The sequence below is a fragment of the Belonocnema kinseyi genome, chromosome 5, assembly GCF_010883055.1.
Source record: "Belonocnema kinseyi isolate 2016_QV_RU_SX_M_011 chromosome 5, B_treatae_v1, whole genome shotgun sequence".
Classification (NCBI taxonomy): domain Eukaryota; kingdom Metazoa; phylum Arthropoda; class Insecta; order Hymenoptera; family Cynipidae; genus Belonocnema; species Belonocnema kinseyi.
The window spans coordinates 59,751,500-59,766,755 of NC_046661.1; the positions used below are offsets into that span (position 1 = coordinate 59,751,500).

At 36.5% G+C, this 15,256-nt stretch overlaps 1 protein-coding gene across 1 annotated transcript in view; it reads right to left on the reverse strand.

The window, feature by feature from the left end:
* Positions 1-10: 10 nt before the first annotated feature.
* Positions 11-15,256, reverse strand: part of LOC117173023 (intraflagellar transport protein 74 homolog) — a 99,475-nt gene continuing 84,229 nt past the window's right edge. The window contains exon 3 of the mRNA XM_033361375.1: positions 11-1,610. Within this exon, the coding sequence (XP_033217266.1) occupies positions 110-1,610 (1,501 nt within the window). The 3' untranslated portion in view covers positions 11-109. The remainder of the gene's footprint in view (positions 1,611-15,256) is intronic.

Below are 15,256 nucleotides of genomic sequence, written 5' to 3' on the forward strand. Positions count from 1 at the left end.
TTCCTTTTTTTCTTTCAAGTTTCATATAAAAGCTGATACTTTCAAATGAAAAGGCAGACATAATCTCGAGGGAAATAAAAATCCACACCCACCGAATAGTATTCTGGGACTAAAAGCTCTCCTCAAGTACAACATTATATCTTGTGACTAAAAATAAGGTGCATTCTTTAGCAAAGCCGTAATTGATTCGTTCATTGTTCTCTTTAATTAAATTTTGCATTGCCGAGCTGCTTTCTTTCAATTTTTGCAGTTTTGTTTCTAAAGCGTTAATCTGCAGATAAGTTTCATTTTTATATAAATTACCTTTAACGTCATTATATTCCATTTGCGTATTATTTAGCTCTTCACTACAAGAAGGATTTTGGACTTTGAGCTGATCTCTCTCTTCTAAAAGTTTTTCATGCTTCGTTTTAGACAGCATCTTCAGGCCATCCAAATCCTCCAGAATAACAAGCTCGCTTTTATATTTTCCAATTTTCTCCTCAAGATCTTGTAATTCTGTCTTGAGTCTCTTTTCTAAATTTTCCATTTTTATGGCCATTCTCTGCAATCTGGCATTACCTTGTCGCAGGTTCTGTAGGTCCTGATTATTTTCAGGATACTCCTTTAAATAAGGGTTGAAAATTTCCAGTTCTTGACTGTCTGTTAATTGGGCTTCTCCGTCCATTTCCCGAGATATGCTTGTCAGATGGTCAACTACTACTGCTTTGAGCTTCTTTAACTTCTCTAATTCATCCAATTTGTTTTCTTCGAATGTTATAATGAATTCTTCCATTGTTTTTTCACGCTTGCGAAGCTCTTTGAATTTGATACGCTTTTCCGACCGTTCTTCATCTAGGTCTACCTCCAACTCCTCGATTGCTTGTTCCGCTTCTACTATTCGCTTTTCGACATCAGCAATACGACGCTGGGATGCTGAGATGCTTATATTGTTCTGTTTAACCTTCTGCAAAAGATGATCTTTCTTTTCTGCGGGTGAAAGTTGATTTTTTTCCTCTTCTCGTAATTTATCTCGCTTTTCTTGAACTTCCATTATTTTTGTTCGTAATCTAACGGCCTCTTGTTTTACTTGAGAAAGCGAAACACGTTCTTCCAAACGCATTTTTTCCAAGGATAAATGATCCGATTTATTCTGCATTTCATCGACCCTTAATTGCAATGTGGCTTTTTGACCATGTAATTTTTCGTATTTCTCTCGAGAATTAGGAACCACACTATCTTTGATTATCTCTGCATTCCTCCTTTCTAAGGTGACATCATTCTCAATTTCTCGAAATTGTTTTTCCTTATATTGCCGCTTTTCAAACATTACTTCTGTTTCTGACAATGAAAGGTCGTTCGAACGAGCAAGGTCACAGGTCTCCTGCTTCATTGTAATTTTACTCGTGCCCGATGACATTTTATCTACAACAATGTTGTACTCTGCTAGTTGTCCTTGAAGATCAGTTAATTCTCCTGCAAGATCTTTCGCTTGTTGATCGTAATGAATAAGCGTCACTCTTTCTTTATTATTTGCCTCAATCTCTCGCGCAATAGCTGCTATTTCTTGGGAAAGCTCTCTGAACTTGATCTGTACTAGTCCTTTATAGTAGCGCTTGTCCTGAATTTGTCTGGAATTTGAAAAATAAAAAGTATTATAAAACAAGGTAATTAAGAGATAGCGAGCGTGTGTCTGTGCCAGCGAGGGAAAGTAAATACTTTTTTTTACTAGTGACTATAGCTAGTCTTTTTTGGTGACTATGTCAATTATGTAACTAATTGGTAACTACTCACACTTATTTATGTAATAGTAATTATCAAAATCTACTAAATCTACTTTTTAAGTTAGTTTTCAAATGTAGTTCACAAGTGTTTGTTACGACAGTCAATCAGTTTTGTTTCATTTGCAATTATTTTTTCATTTCCCCTATGCGAATTGTGGCGGCAGTTACAGTGATAGGTGGCTGAAAAGAGCTGAAGAGCTGAGTTGCGGTAAAACGAAAAAATAAGAGAATGAGATAGGTAGGATTATCTAAGTGCCTGGTTTATCTAGGCATTTATAAGAATTGTTCGCCATTCTTGGGAACGCCTGACGGCTATCAGGAAATTACAAGATAAGAAGTAATAATAATAAAATAAATAATAATTTGATCAAAAATAATAGTAATTTCATTCATAGGAAAATCCCAAACCCTGCATTATTAAAAATTAAAATCTGGAGATCGAAAATTTCCTTGTAAGAATATAAAAAATATGGCAGCACGTAAATCGATCCCTTACCTCTAATACGCAGTTAATAGTTTATTGCACTGAAACATAAAGTAGTTTCCTGGCGAATCGAATGAACGGAAATGAAACGCTACAGTATACCCTTAGAGTATCCACATAGCATCCATTCCGTATCATGCAAAAAAAAGATAAAAAAACAGCAAGAGTCATTTGGATTCGACGTTAAATTTGCCATTAGAATGTAACAGAGTAATAGCAATATTTTTTATAGCGTTTAAAATCGTTTAAAACGTTCTCATGGAAAAGGACCCCGCATAGAATGCATGGAAAAATGTCTTTTGGTGTATTTGTCTTTAACTTTGTAATTCTGTAGGCTATGAAGGCCAAATGAAATACCCATAAAAAATTTTCAAACACAATGGACAGTTATAACGCTACATGGCGCCAAGCGCTCGAAAATCACAGCATAAGATATATCCGTATAGTATTGAAAGCAAAATCGACGACAAAATCAGTATCACGCATTAAAATGCGGTAAACAATACGTCCGTCTCACAGAGCGCGCTTCTTGCAACGAATGAACGCCAAGCGCTCAATATTTTGAATCAACTGCAAAACTCACTGTTTCGGGGCAGCAACGGTGATCATATAAGGTCAGTGTCAAGTGCGGTAATGCCAATCATAAGAATCGCTCTCTTCTCACAACTGCCGAACGTTAAGCGCTCAATATTCTGATTAAACTGTAACATTACCAATTTAAGAGCAGCAACGGTACTTGAATAAGGTCAGTACCAAGTGCGGTAATGCCAATTGTATAAATCTCTTGCTTCTGGCAACTTTTGAACGCAAAGCGCTTAATATTTGAAAATAACTGCAAAACACACTGTGTCAGGGCATAAAAGGTTATCAAATAAGGTAAGTATTATTTTAAATTGTTCAAATCATATATATTTCATGAACACTAAGCGCCAAATATTTTGAATCAACTACGAAACTCACTATTTATGGGCAAAAATGGTTTTAGAATAACGTCATAATCATGTGGCTGATATATATATGATTAGAAAAATCGAAGTTGATGTTGACCTTATTTAATAATCTTTTCTGCTCTGAAACATTACGCCTTACAATCATTATCAAATATTGAGCGCTTAGCGTTCGGCCGCTGCGAGAAGAGGGCGATTCTTATGATTGACATTAACGCACTTGATACTAACTTTTTTTTATCATCTTTTTTGCGTCGAAACAGTGAGTATCGCAGTTGCCACGCTATACGGTTATATCTGATGCTCTAATTTTAAGCGCTTGAGGTCATATAGCGTAAAAAATATACATAAAAAAAATTATGAATATTTCATTGAACCCTTAGAATATACAAAATTACCAAGTTTTAACCAACTCCACTGAAAGATATTTTCCCATACATTCTGTGAGGGGCCCTTTAATGTAGAATCCGAATTGCAATAAATTGAAGGTTCATCTTAATGTTTTTAGAGTTTCAGTTGCATGATATGGAAGTGATACTATGTGGATACTTTAAAGGTACGCTGTAGAGAATCCTTTCCGTTCATTTAGTCCGCTAGGGTTGAAAACAAACTACTGAAGAGAATAGTCACATTGTTGAGTGGACGAAATTTAAGTAAATTCTCGATACATTTACCCCAATTCCTTCTGCTTGACTTTCATGTTATCGTCCGTCCGAGTCGAGAATTCGATTACGAACACAGTTTCCTTCTCAAAGTAACACGAAACGACGTCAGACCCTCGACGAGTGTGCATTGAAAACCATTGCCTATAACTTGTCGTCTCGGTTCTACTTTACTCATTTGGCGTGTTTAAATGGACGAAAAACGAGATTGCGGCAATTATACATTACACGCCGTTAAGGCGGACGCGGACTTCTAAATTCCCAGTATCGCCACAACCGAATTGTAATTTATAAAAAAATGCAAATCAGTTACAAATTTGTTGCAATAGTAGTATTAAAGGAGAGAAAAAGTCACCCCCAAAAGTGGATTATGCAATATAACTCGAAATCTATATAATTTTTTGTAATTAATTAATCGATATTGTAAACGAAAATGCTTTCCTTAATTTTTTTTAATTCATACCCTGATTTTCATGATAAAAATAATCCTAAAAAATGTTTATGACAAATATTTTCGACATGGTTTTAATGAAAAAAAGCCATTAGATATCGAGATATATAGAAAATGGCAGAGATCCTCTCCTGAAAACAGTCAGGACTTTTGATTTTCTCAGATCATCAGGGCTTAATTCTACCTTAATCGAACTTAGTATAGTTTGAATGCATTTTATGTCGAAAGGTTCCCAGCGATAGGTGTAGAACGCATAATCCACACGCTGAATACCTAGAATACATACTATCTAGGGATCTCACTCACGCTGGAACGACGTATCTCTAAAGACATAATGCGGCCCTAAGAGTGCTTTTTTCCCTAAGGGTAATCACCCTAAGGGTGATTTAAGCAAAGCCAACTTTGGCCTGTGCTACAACGAATGATTTTGCATATTTCTGTGGAAGATGCCGTGCATACTATTGTCGAAGAGCTGTTCTCGAAAGTTATTCTCCTGTGCTTTGATGATCCGAGCCTTCAGAAGTGAGTACTCGACCTTGATAATATTTTATGCATTTAGCTCTTCTGTGATATTGAGGTAAAACCCAAGTTTTTCTGCAGGCTGCTCAAGTGATTTGTACAAAAAAGCTCCTTTGCCTACTTCCTCGTGTTTCCTGACCATGTAAAGAAAATGTTCGCGTCTATTTAAGACTGTATGTACTGCACTCAGAATAATTTTAATGTACAGATATTCGGGATTCAGTATTCCATAACCACCTAGATGGCGTGCAAGGGAAAGTCGCAGAACAAACAACTGGAAAGGAATGCTCTTTTTCATGTGCATAACCTTTCGTGACCCAATATTAAGGAATCTCTGTTTGAACTTCGTCCATAGAACCATTCTAAATGAAGAGTGTACTACCGGAACGGCAATTATATTCTTTGCACACACTTTGCTTCTCGCCGTGTCATACAGAACATCTGACGAAGAGCCCATGGTCTTCGGGGACTCTATTGAGTTTTTATCACTTCAAAATGAGGTTGGCGCAATTTTTTAACCTTAGCTCCATTCTGAACTCCGAAGTGTACTTCTCGACAATCCCTAGAGCCTTATCAAGTTTCTCTTTATTTCTACCATAGATCATTAAGATCATCCATGTTTTCTGCAGAAGTAACCTTGTAAATGGTGATGCGCGAAAAATAGTGGCAATAATGTAAGACAAAAGAGAAAAGGGTTCATGGTTTCAACTTAAAATACACCTCTTTACAACTTGATGTTGTTAGTTACCACACGATATGTTCCAGATGAAATAGTAAATCTGATTTTCCAAAGCGGCATCAATCTTTCTATGCACCTCATGATGTGTGGCTAAATATTTAGGCTTTCTAACAGACATATAATAAGCCTTTGGAGTTTGAATCTGAAGCTTTCTGATAATCAATCCAGGCCATCTATAGGCAGTGCTGATAGGCTGCTGCATCTTTGAAAACATATCTATGGATGAGCAGGTTCTGCTTTCGCGAAATCCTACTACGCCTTTGTTTAAGTCGCGGTGTTCGTACAAATCTTGCCACACAGGTCCGATTATGCGAATAATACTATCACTAAAGACAGCTGTGTAGGAAAGCAGTATTAGGATCGAATTCTGTCTGCTGAGATATGTCGTTCCTGCATGAGTGGGACACGTAGATACTATGTGTTCTAGGTACTCAGCTTTTGCATGAGAAGCTCTACACCTATCGCTAGGAAATTCATTACGTGAATGCGGCCACGGTATACCAAGGAGACAAGGACACCACCCTGAAATGCGAGAATGAAACCCTCTGTGCCTGGATTGAGTTCTAACGATCTGAAGAAAGAAAACGTTTGCTCCTTCGATAATGACTGATCTACTGCATTTCTGCCAAATTTTGCTGTGTATTTTCTCGTAGAGTATCTGTTAGAAACGTTTTTTAACCTTTGCTTTCTTTTCAGATGTTCAAATTCAAGACAAGGACCTCGTTCTTACGTGTGGTCATATCAAGGTCCGTAGGCTCCTTCTTCGTCCATTCACCCTTAAACTGCAATCAGGGTAACTGACACCCATCGTGCTTTCCGATTTTTCTCTGATTGTCCACGTTTTTTTCAAGCTTTTTTCAAATAGTTAAATTATCACCAAAGCTTTGGAGATATTTTTTTCCTATTCTTTATTGTTTTAACACTACTAATTATTTTTTTAGCCAAATATATCTAAAGGTGTATTGAGAAGTGTGCAGTTTGAGGATTAAGCCACCCCTACCGAGTATACCGAGTATAGTAGAACCGTTACGGAAAACATGTAATTTTCAGATATCTTTTCCAACGTGGACACATTTAATGATTAAATCTGTCGATACAGATACTCATCTCTGATTTATAGAGACTCCTTCATTAATGTTACGACATGAATGCAGCTTTGAATCACTCCCAGGTTTATATAGGTCCCTCCAGTGTCAAAATGTCTAAAAGTACTTATATCCACAAGCTGAGGATCCCCGGGAACGCCAGTAAACCGTCCTCGCTTTAGAACAATCTTAGCACATTGATCCAATTTAAAATCCATACCAATCTCTTCAGTGTACCCCTTAATGATATTTAAAGCACTCTCGCAATAGGCCAGCACTGGAAACACATATCTTTAGGTTATCCATGTAAAATATATGAGGGAGCCTATACCAGCGATGATGAGTGTTGCCGAAGTATTACCCAAAAAATTGCATAATCTGAGATAAAGGCACAAATGTGATGCAAAAGAACAAATAAGATTGTGAATCTTGTTTTCCAAAGGGGTGTCAATCTCTGAATGCCTCTCAATATGTATGGTTGACAGCGTGTTCGAATGAGTAATTGGCTGGTTTTTATCTCTGTTGGTGAAGTCTACTTTCTTCGGTAGTACGTCCTAACACCAGGCACTGCGGCATGGGCCTCTCCAGCTTTAATATATGAGTTGAACGTGCGGGAAAGATGTTGGTATGTAGAAGTAAACTTCTTCCACCAAAAGTTTTCAATGCCATCTAGTCTCGCAATGAAAAAGTTCTTTGTGCTCCTAAGCGCTTCTTTTACCTCTGCAGCCATAACTTATGGACATTCCTCCTTAGATCTTACAAGGTTTTCGTAAAACTCCTTGAAGAGGATGATAAACTCTTCAGGCTTGAGTGCCTTTTTGACAGTAACAGAGAGATCATTGAAGAGGCGCAACAATTCAATGAGTAACTGTTGATTCTCCCTGACCCAAATTTTCCTCTTCTATATACTCTCCCTTGCGTCAGATAAAAGCCGTATCTTTTTATTAATGTCTTGCTTGAATGTCAGCAGATGTAACGTAGTAAATATCACACTAAACAATTGATGGTCCAGAGGTCAAACTCCTTCGAGATAATCTTACGTCTTCGAAACTAATGAGACGCAACTCAAGACTCTAAGTAAAACCCGATTCCCTCGACACAAAATTCAAGCCATTCGAATTCTCCCGCCTTTTCACCTACTCTCGTGTGCCAGTCTCAAATTAGCTAAATAACCTTTTTGACAATGGTAATGTAAGGACACCGGCTGGGCCGAATGTAACCCTACAAGTTACTAAATATCCCGAACGCCTCATCTACATACATGGCGTAGAATCTTTTTGAGACTTTACAATGAAAAATTCCTTCATTAATTCCCAGAATGACTAGTAAAATCTCCATACGCAAGGCCCTTTGCATGACGGCTGATTTACGCAGCGGCCTCACCACCAATCGGAACGTGAGTGAAATGAGGGCGAGGCAAGCCGAAACTGACTCCGGATGTGAAAGGAAGCTATGCTCGACACGTGCTGGTTTGAGGACATTTACGAGAAAAATAAATACATTACTCATTTTAAGACTTGGCTGAAATAAGGCAAAATAGTTCAAAACGAAGTAATAATAAACACCGAACATAAGACAAAATTTTAATTCGACTTGAGCACATTATCACAACATTAAGATTTATTTTAATGTAAGAAAAAGAAAATACGTCTGGTTTTCATTAGTAAAATTCCCTGACAGGTTATAAGCAGTAAGTTACTTTGAATGAGATTTTGTCTCTTTCGGTGCTTAATTGCACTTGTGTAATAAGTTTTGATTCAGTGATTAGGTGTTTGCGTCCCAAAGGAATTAATCCCCAAGCAGAGGCAAAAAGAACCGTGTCAAAATCCGCAAGGCACCTGGATGACTAGAGGGCACAAAAACCAGGAACATCCCAAGAACGTTCCTGCGATGTCCCTAGGACGAATAATGTCACTCCAATCAACAACTCTAAGACGTCTAATGCCCTAAAAATATCCTGAAGACGTGTTATAGATGTAGGATGTTTTCGTGATATCTTTCGTACTGACACTAAACGTCTTGAGAGGATCTCTAGGATGTCAAAATACAAGTTCCAAAAGACACATCAATATCCAGGTTTTTTGCAAACTCAAAGATCAAGCTGAACTGTATGACGCTCTTTGAGGAGATTTTCCCGAAGAGTTCAACAGCTGGAACGTCAATTTTAGTGCCTATGATGCAACGAGAATGTTGGCGGATGCAAACCATACAACTAAACCAACAGTTGATCATAAGGGCCAAAGACTAATGCAAAAACTCAGTACAACAATAGGCTGCGCAAGACAGTAGGGAGATAAAAGTTTATTTGTCGTTTTGCCTCGCCTCGCATACATGTCACTACTTTCTCGCTTTGCGTCACATTTCTAATCTCTGCCACCGCAGCTAATATCTAATACTTATCAACTATTCACAACACTCACAATTTTTTTGCACCGATTTTCTCTCTTACTTAAAATCTTTCCTTCTTTATTCCACTTCCTCCTTCCATCTTTTCTTCTCCATCTGACACAACACCCCCTTTAACCCTGTTACTGCTCCCCCCCCCCCCCCCCCCGCCTTTCATGCGACAATACCTCTATACTCATCCCACTCCTTTCCATCTCTCCACACTCTATAACAAAGTTATAATCACCCCCAAAATCATATGACCCTGCAAACCCAGGGCTAGGAATGGGGACAGCACCACTTCCTAATCCTAATGCGTAAAACCTGGTCACCGAGCACCCAGCCTTGTGAAACCCGCCCATCTAATAGTCGAAAATTCGAACGTTCCGCCCCCAACCTCTTAGGTACCTACAACGACGCCTCATCGCCAAGGGACGATATCCTCCTTGACGTTTGACACCAGCAGCTACCAGTGTGTTGGCCCAATCGCCCGGATAACACCAGTGCTCGCCCGCTCTTGGTTTCGCGGCCCGGTTCGGGCTATCGCGACCATCTAGACTTCAAAACTAAACACTTTAAGTTAGTGACTAAAGCCTTTTATATTTATTTGACCATTCCCTTAATGACTTAACCTTGTTCTCGACCCGAAACTCTTTCTTAGTTGAGAACAAAAGCGGCGTCTGTCACAGAAATTGGGGCGCGAAATCACAATTTGAGTGCCAGAATACAAAGAACCCCAAGCGCTCTCGCCCTCGATGGAAACTTCCGCCAAGTGGTCAGGCCAAATACACCCACCAGTAGTGAACCCCGAGACTCTCACTTAAGTGAACGTGCCGGTTTTTAATTAGCCATAAGAACCCCTGAACTAGTCCGTGAAATTATGAAAAAGAATAGATAAAATTGAATGTATCTAAGATCAGGAAGGATAAAAATTGTTCCAAAAATAAATAACCCGGTTGAAAATACAAGAGAAAATAGAGAGAAAAATGTAAATCCTAAAATTATAATCGAAGCAGATAACGCACAAGCAAATGCTAATAATTTCGAAAATTAAACATTGATATTTAATCGGTCGAAAATGAAATTAGAAGAGAAGAAATAGAAAAAATCTTAGAATTCGTAGCGGTACGAAATAGAGTATTAGAATAATAATAATTAACAATAAATAATTATAATAATAATTTGAAAAATCAGAACCCAGCTGCTCAATTATTAAATGCAATTAGTCAGCTGTTAGAAAACACGCGGGCACAACGAACAAATAAATCTTTGAAAATAGCAGCGCCTTTATAGAATGCCGAAAAGAATAACATAAAGTCAGAAGACAAACAAAATACAGGACAGAATAAAAATACGAAACATTTAAATAATGAAAATAGTAAGGATAATAAAATAAGTGAAATAAATCCAAGTCGACAGGATTTTATGGACCCAAACTTAGGAAACCGTAATTTTAATTACAAACTGCGAGAATCAATTACGTGCTACAATTACGAAAAAATAAGACATTTTCAACGTGATTGCTGGTATAGTATAGATCAAAGAAACGTAAACGGAGGTTATTAAAGACGGATAATAATCAACAAAACCAAAGACCACCAGAATTACTCGCCATAGACACAAACGAATCGGACGGAAGAACATTTCAACTTATGCTAGATTTTAAAGATCACAAATTCAGGTTGTTAGTTGATACCGGTGTAACTCACTCATAGGTAGTCGAAAAATTCATACAAACAATACAAAATTTAAATTACGAAACCAAAAAACCGAAAACGATATATTGATGGTCGCAAATGGACAAAAATTAAAAATTACAGGACAAGTATTAATACCGATTAAAGTAGGGCATACGGAAAAATATTTATTATTTAGACTATTACCAGATCTAAGATCTATAGGAATAATAGGTACAGATATAATAGAAAAATTAGGTTTAAAAATGGAATATGACATAAAGATTTGGTGGTTACCGGAATTACCAAATATTAAATACGCGATAGACGCGAATGTAAGTAAAAGATAGAAGCCATTAATTTCAGAGACAAAAGAAGATGAGAATAGGAGGAATTAGAAAAAGAAATTAAAATTCGGAACGAAGATTAGCTTGCGAAACCACATGCGAGATAAAGAGACAGATTTGCTACATTGCGAGGGCTCTTCTCCCGTGTCGCCATACACCCTACTCCAAGCCCTCTTTACAGGTGATGCACTAAATTCGATCCCGCCAGCACCCCAGCCGGCACAGAGTGTACGGGGCATGGTACACCGAACCCTAAACTCTACAAGACAAGCGACGCAACACTGAAACGAACCAGCGTGGGCATCCGTAGATTAGATAAGCAGGCTAATCAAAATAGAGAGAAAGAAAAGCAAACATATAAGGATACCCAGTAATGAGCGTAGAATAGAGAAAAATTAATATTTTCAGATTTCAGCGCAAAAGTGAAGATTATTATATAATTATGAATGCGCGATTTTTCAATCTGTCTAAAATGCCACCATAAGAATAAGATACCTCTGAAACGTTTTCACTTCTATTTCCACAGTGACCGCCACACCTTTTTCTATGCTCCCAAATAGAACGTGTTTTCAATATATTTAATTCCTTCTAATTGTACCGGTAACACGCCTCACATTGATATTTTTTATTCCTCAGAAGTGGTCATACTTTGATTTTATTTAATTCCTTCTAATTATTTCACAAAATATGTTGTATAAGTTGTTTTAATTCCTTCATGCGAAATATAAGTACTGACTTTTTAATTCAAACCAATTCAACTCTGCCTCTCTAGAGTTAAAATTATTTAAATCCACACATTTGAATAGATCTCTTTGCTGCATTTTTTAAAGATGTTTAAATAAATTATTAAACTATAAATAAATATAAATTCGAATATTTTTCAAATTCATAAGTTATAAAAAGAATTAATAATGAAAAATAGGTTAAATAAATGCTTTCGTTAAATTTTACTAAGTCGATTGAGAGGAATAGGATTTGCACTTTTTCTATTCCCTTTGGGGGATTTTTAGACGGAGGAAAAATCGCATATTCATATTCATAGGCCACTAACTGTCCATAAGGTTCTGATACACGGAAATGAGGTCATTAGATCCTTCAAATTACCAATTTGATGGTTCTCAGAAGGACCCCAAGAAGCGAGCAATACATATTTAAGGAAGGCCCGATCAAGAAACAGCAGAATTTCCCACAGAATATCAACGAATGAAGATATTATGCACTACCTTATGATGCCATCGGATCCGCGAATCACTTTCTTGAGGATTAAAGAATTGAAAAAGGAGCTATCAGAAGATGCGAAAAGTCTACTCGTGCAATTATATATTGAGTAAATTTTTGAATTTAAACAAACTCATAAGTAGATCAGTAAAAGGTAAAATTTTAAAAAATACATAAAAAATAGAGAAACCTCTTTCATGGCTGCGACCTTGACGTTTGGTAGAGAGGCTTAAATATTCCCACAAAATAATGTTTTATGGCAATATAACCAATGGCAGTGACGTCATAACTTAATTTGTTTATGAAAATTGTTTATACCAATGACAAATGTTGTTTTATGGAACTCTGTTGTGTACTATTCTTACTCTTCACATGAAAAGAAATAATTCCATAGAAAAGACAACTTTTCTTTGTATATCAACGTCAAATAAGTCAATTAGTTTATAATAATTGTTTATAATAATGAAAAATATTATTTCATAGGACTTTCGTCCATATCATTCTTGTTCTTCGCATGAAAATAAATGATTTCATAAAAAAGAAAAATTTTCTATGCGTATAAATGCCAAATAAGAGAATTTATTTATAAAAATTGTTTAAATTATTAACTATTATTGTTGTTTAGTGCTTATTATCAATTGAAAATTGATTCATTACATTTTTAAAACAAAATCTATGTGAGTAATACATTCGGATTCTGAATTTGCAGCAGTTAACTATTATATACACTAATTTGTTTATAACAATTTAAAAAGTTCAGGATATTTATTTACAAGTTACAGTTTTGTTCAACAAAAGTAAATTTACTAATTCTATGCCTTTTTCGAAAAATAACAATGAATTGAGCTAGCTAAATATCGCAAATATAACCAACTGCAACTTTTAAGCTAAATAATAAATGATTAAATAATCGAATTCTGTGGAGAGTAAGTCTCAACCAGGAGGTTCGAACTTAGTGCTAGAGAACCGTTACTTTCGAATTTTAGATCTTCGCTGTATATAGCCATACGCTCCTTAGTTCCGTAAGCAAAGGATGCGGGTGATAACTATCTCCTAGATATTGATATTCTACAAAAAGAGATATGCGTCGTTGACTCATCATAGCTAAGAAGAAAGTAGCTCGATTAAAGGAGAGGTTAGCTTGTGGAAAACCATACAAACTGGAATTTCAATTCACATGCCGTTCCACACCTTGGAGGTTTATGGGAACCAAGGGTATGATCGTTGAAACACCATGTCCGCCATGTGTTGGAAATACTACACTAACTTTCGAAGAGATGTCAACTTCTCTTGCTCAGTTCGAGGCATGTCTTAATTCAAGGCCAGTTTAGTCTATAAAGGACGATGCCAACGATTTAGTCGCTTTGACTCTAGCACACTTTCACATCCGCTCTTCGATCTTTGCTACACCTAAGGCTTCATTAGTAAATGAAAGGCTCACACCTAGAGAGCGTTGGCAACTCTTAACTCAGGTGTACCGAACCTTTTGGAACAGATGGTCGTCCGAGTAATTTCATGAGCTGCGAGCTCGTCCTAAATGGCAGATGACAACCCCTCCGATCAAAGACACAGACCTAGTATCGGTTTTGCAGGAGAAAATTCCTTCTAGGAAGTGATCACTGACTCGGATGGTTCAGGTTCATCCGGGCTCTGATAATCACGTTTGCTATGTAGCTTTGAAGACGGCAACTGGGCTCTTACAAAGAGCAATTGTGAAAATTGTTTCGCTACCAGTTTCTGTGTCAGATTCTACCGATGCTGCACTATTGCAACCTTAGCAGGGTAGGCACATCGTTCCGGTTCCAAGGTGGACAGTTCTCTTTTTCAGGTGATTCCTGAACACGCCAAGAAGATGGGCAGAAATGCTGGAGATTTTTTCTCTTCCTATAATTCTTATTTTCTTTTTTTCTGTCGTGGTCGCGCATAATTTCTGATTGCGTAAGGTTTTAGTAATTCTGATCCCTCACTCCTTTGGGGGACCCAGTACCTGGAGGAGTGAGCAGACAGTTTAGTACAGTTTAATGCATGGTACGAGCCACTTCGTATGTACGAACGTAATCCTTCCTTGTAGTTTCGTTATTAAATATGTTTTTTTTCTAATAATCAGTAATAATACTACCTGTTACACCTGCTTTTGCGCTGATTAATATTGCTAATTTCACTATACATTTATCACCTTCGGAAAATAGGTACAATATATATTGCATAAGAGATAAACATAGCGTTATTTCTCGCCTTACCCGCCTAGTTTCACTATCGGATCATTGTACTAGTTTGAATCTAAAATGAATCTGAATTTTAGTTACGGTTCATAAATTTTTAATGAATTACTTTTCCAAAGTGAAAACTATGCAAATAATAATTTTTTCAATCTTATGGACCGTGCCATACTTCTGGTTAATAAATCTGACTGATTGAGAATTGTGTGAAAGTGTTAAAGTAGAATGCAAATAAATTGTGCAAAATAAAGTATCATATTTTAATGTAATTGGTAAACATTATGAAAAAAACTAATAACAATGATAAAAAATGAATTTTTTGGTATCAAAACTGACATTCCAAAAAATTATTACACAGGCCCACAAAAAAAACAAAAGTGTCTGTGCAATTGACCAGACCTATATATTCTTATGTATTTTTCGACGCTGAATCCGAATTTGCAATAAAAAAGTAGGGTCCAGCTACTTTTTTATGGGGTTTTGCTCGAAAAACCTCATTTTTTACGGGTTTTTCATGGTTTTTTTTAAATAAAAAAAAATAAAGAAAAATTTTATTTTTTTGACTTCAGAATCGAATTCTACGGGAAAAAATACATCGAAAACCATGTTTTGATTTTTTTTACAAAAATCTCAACCCACCATACGGCAATGAAAAGGCGGAAAATCGGGAAAAGTGAAAATTTGCTTCAAATTTGATTAAAATGACATTAAAATCAAGTTTTACGATTTTAAACCGATTTATAAACATTGAAAATACTTTA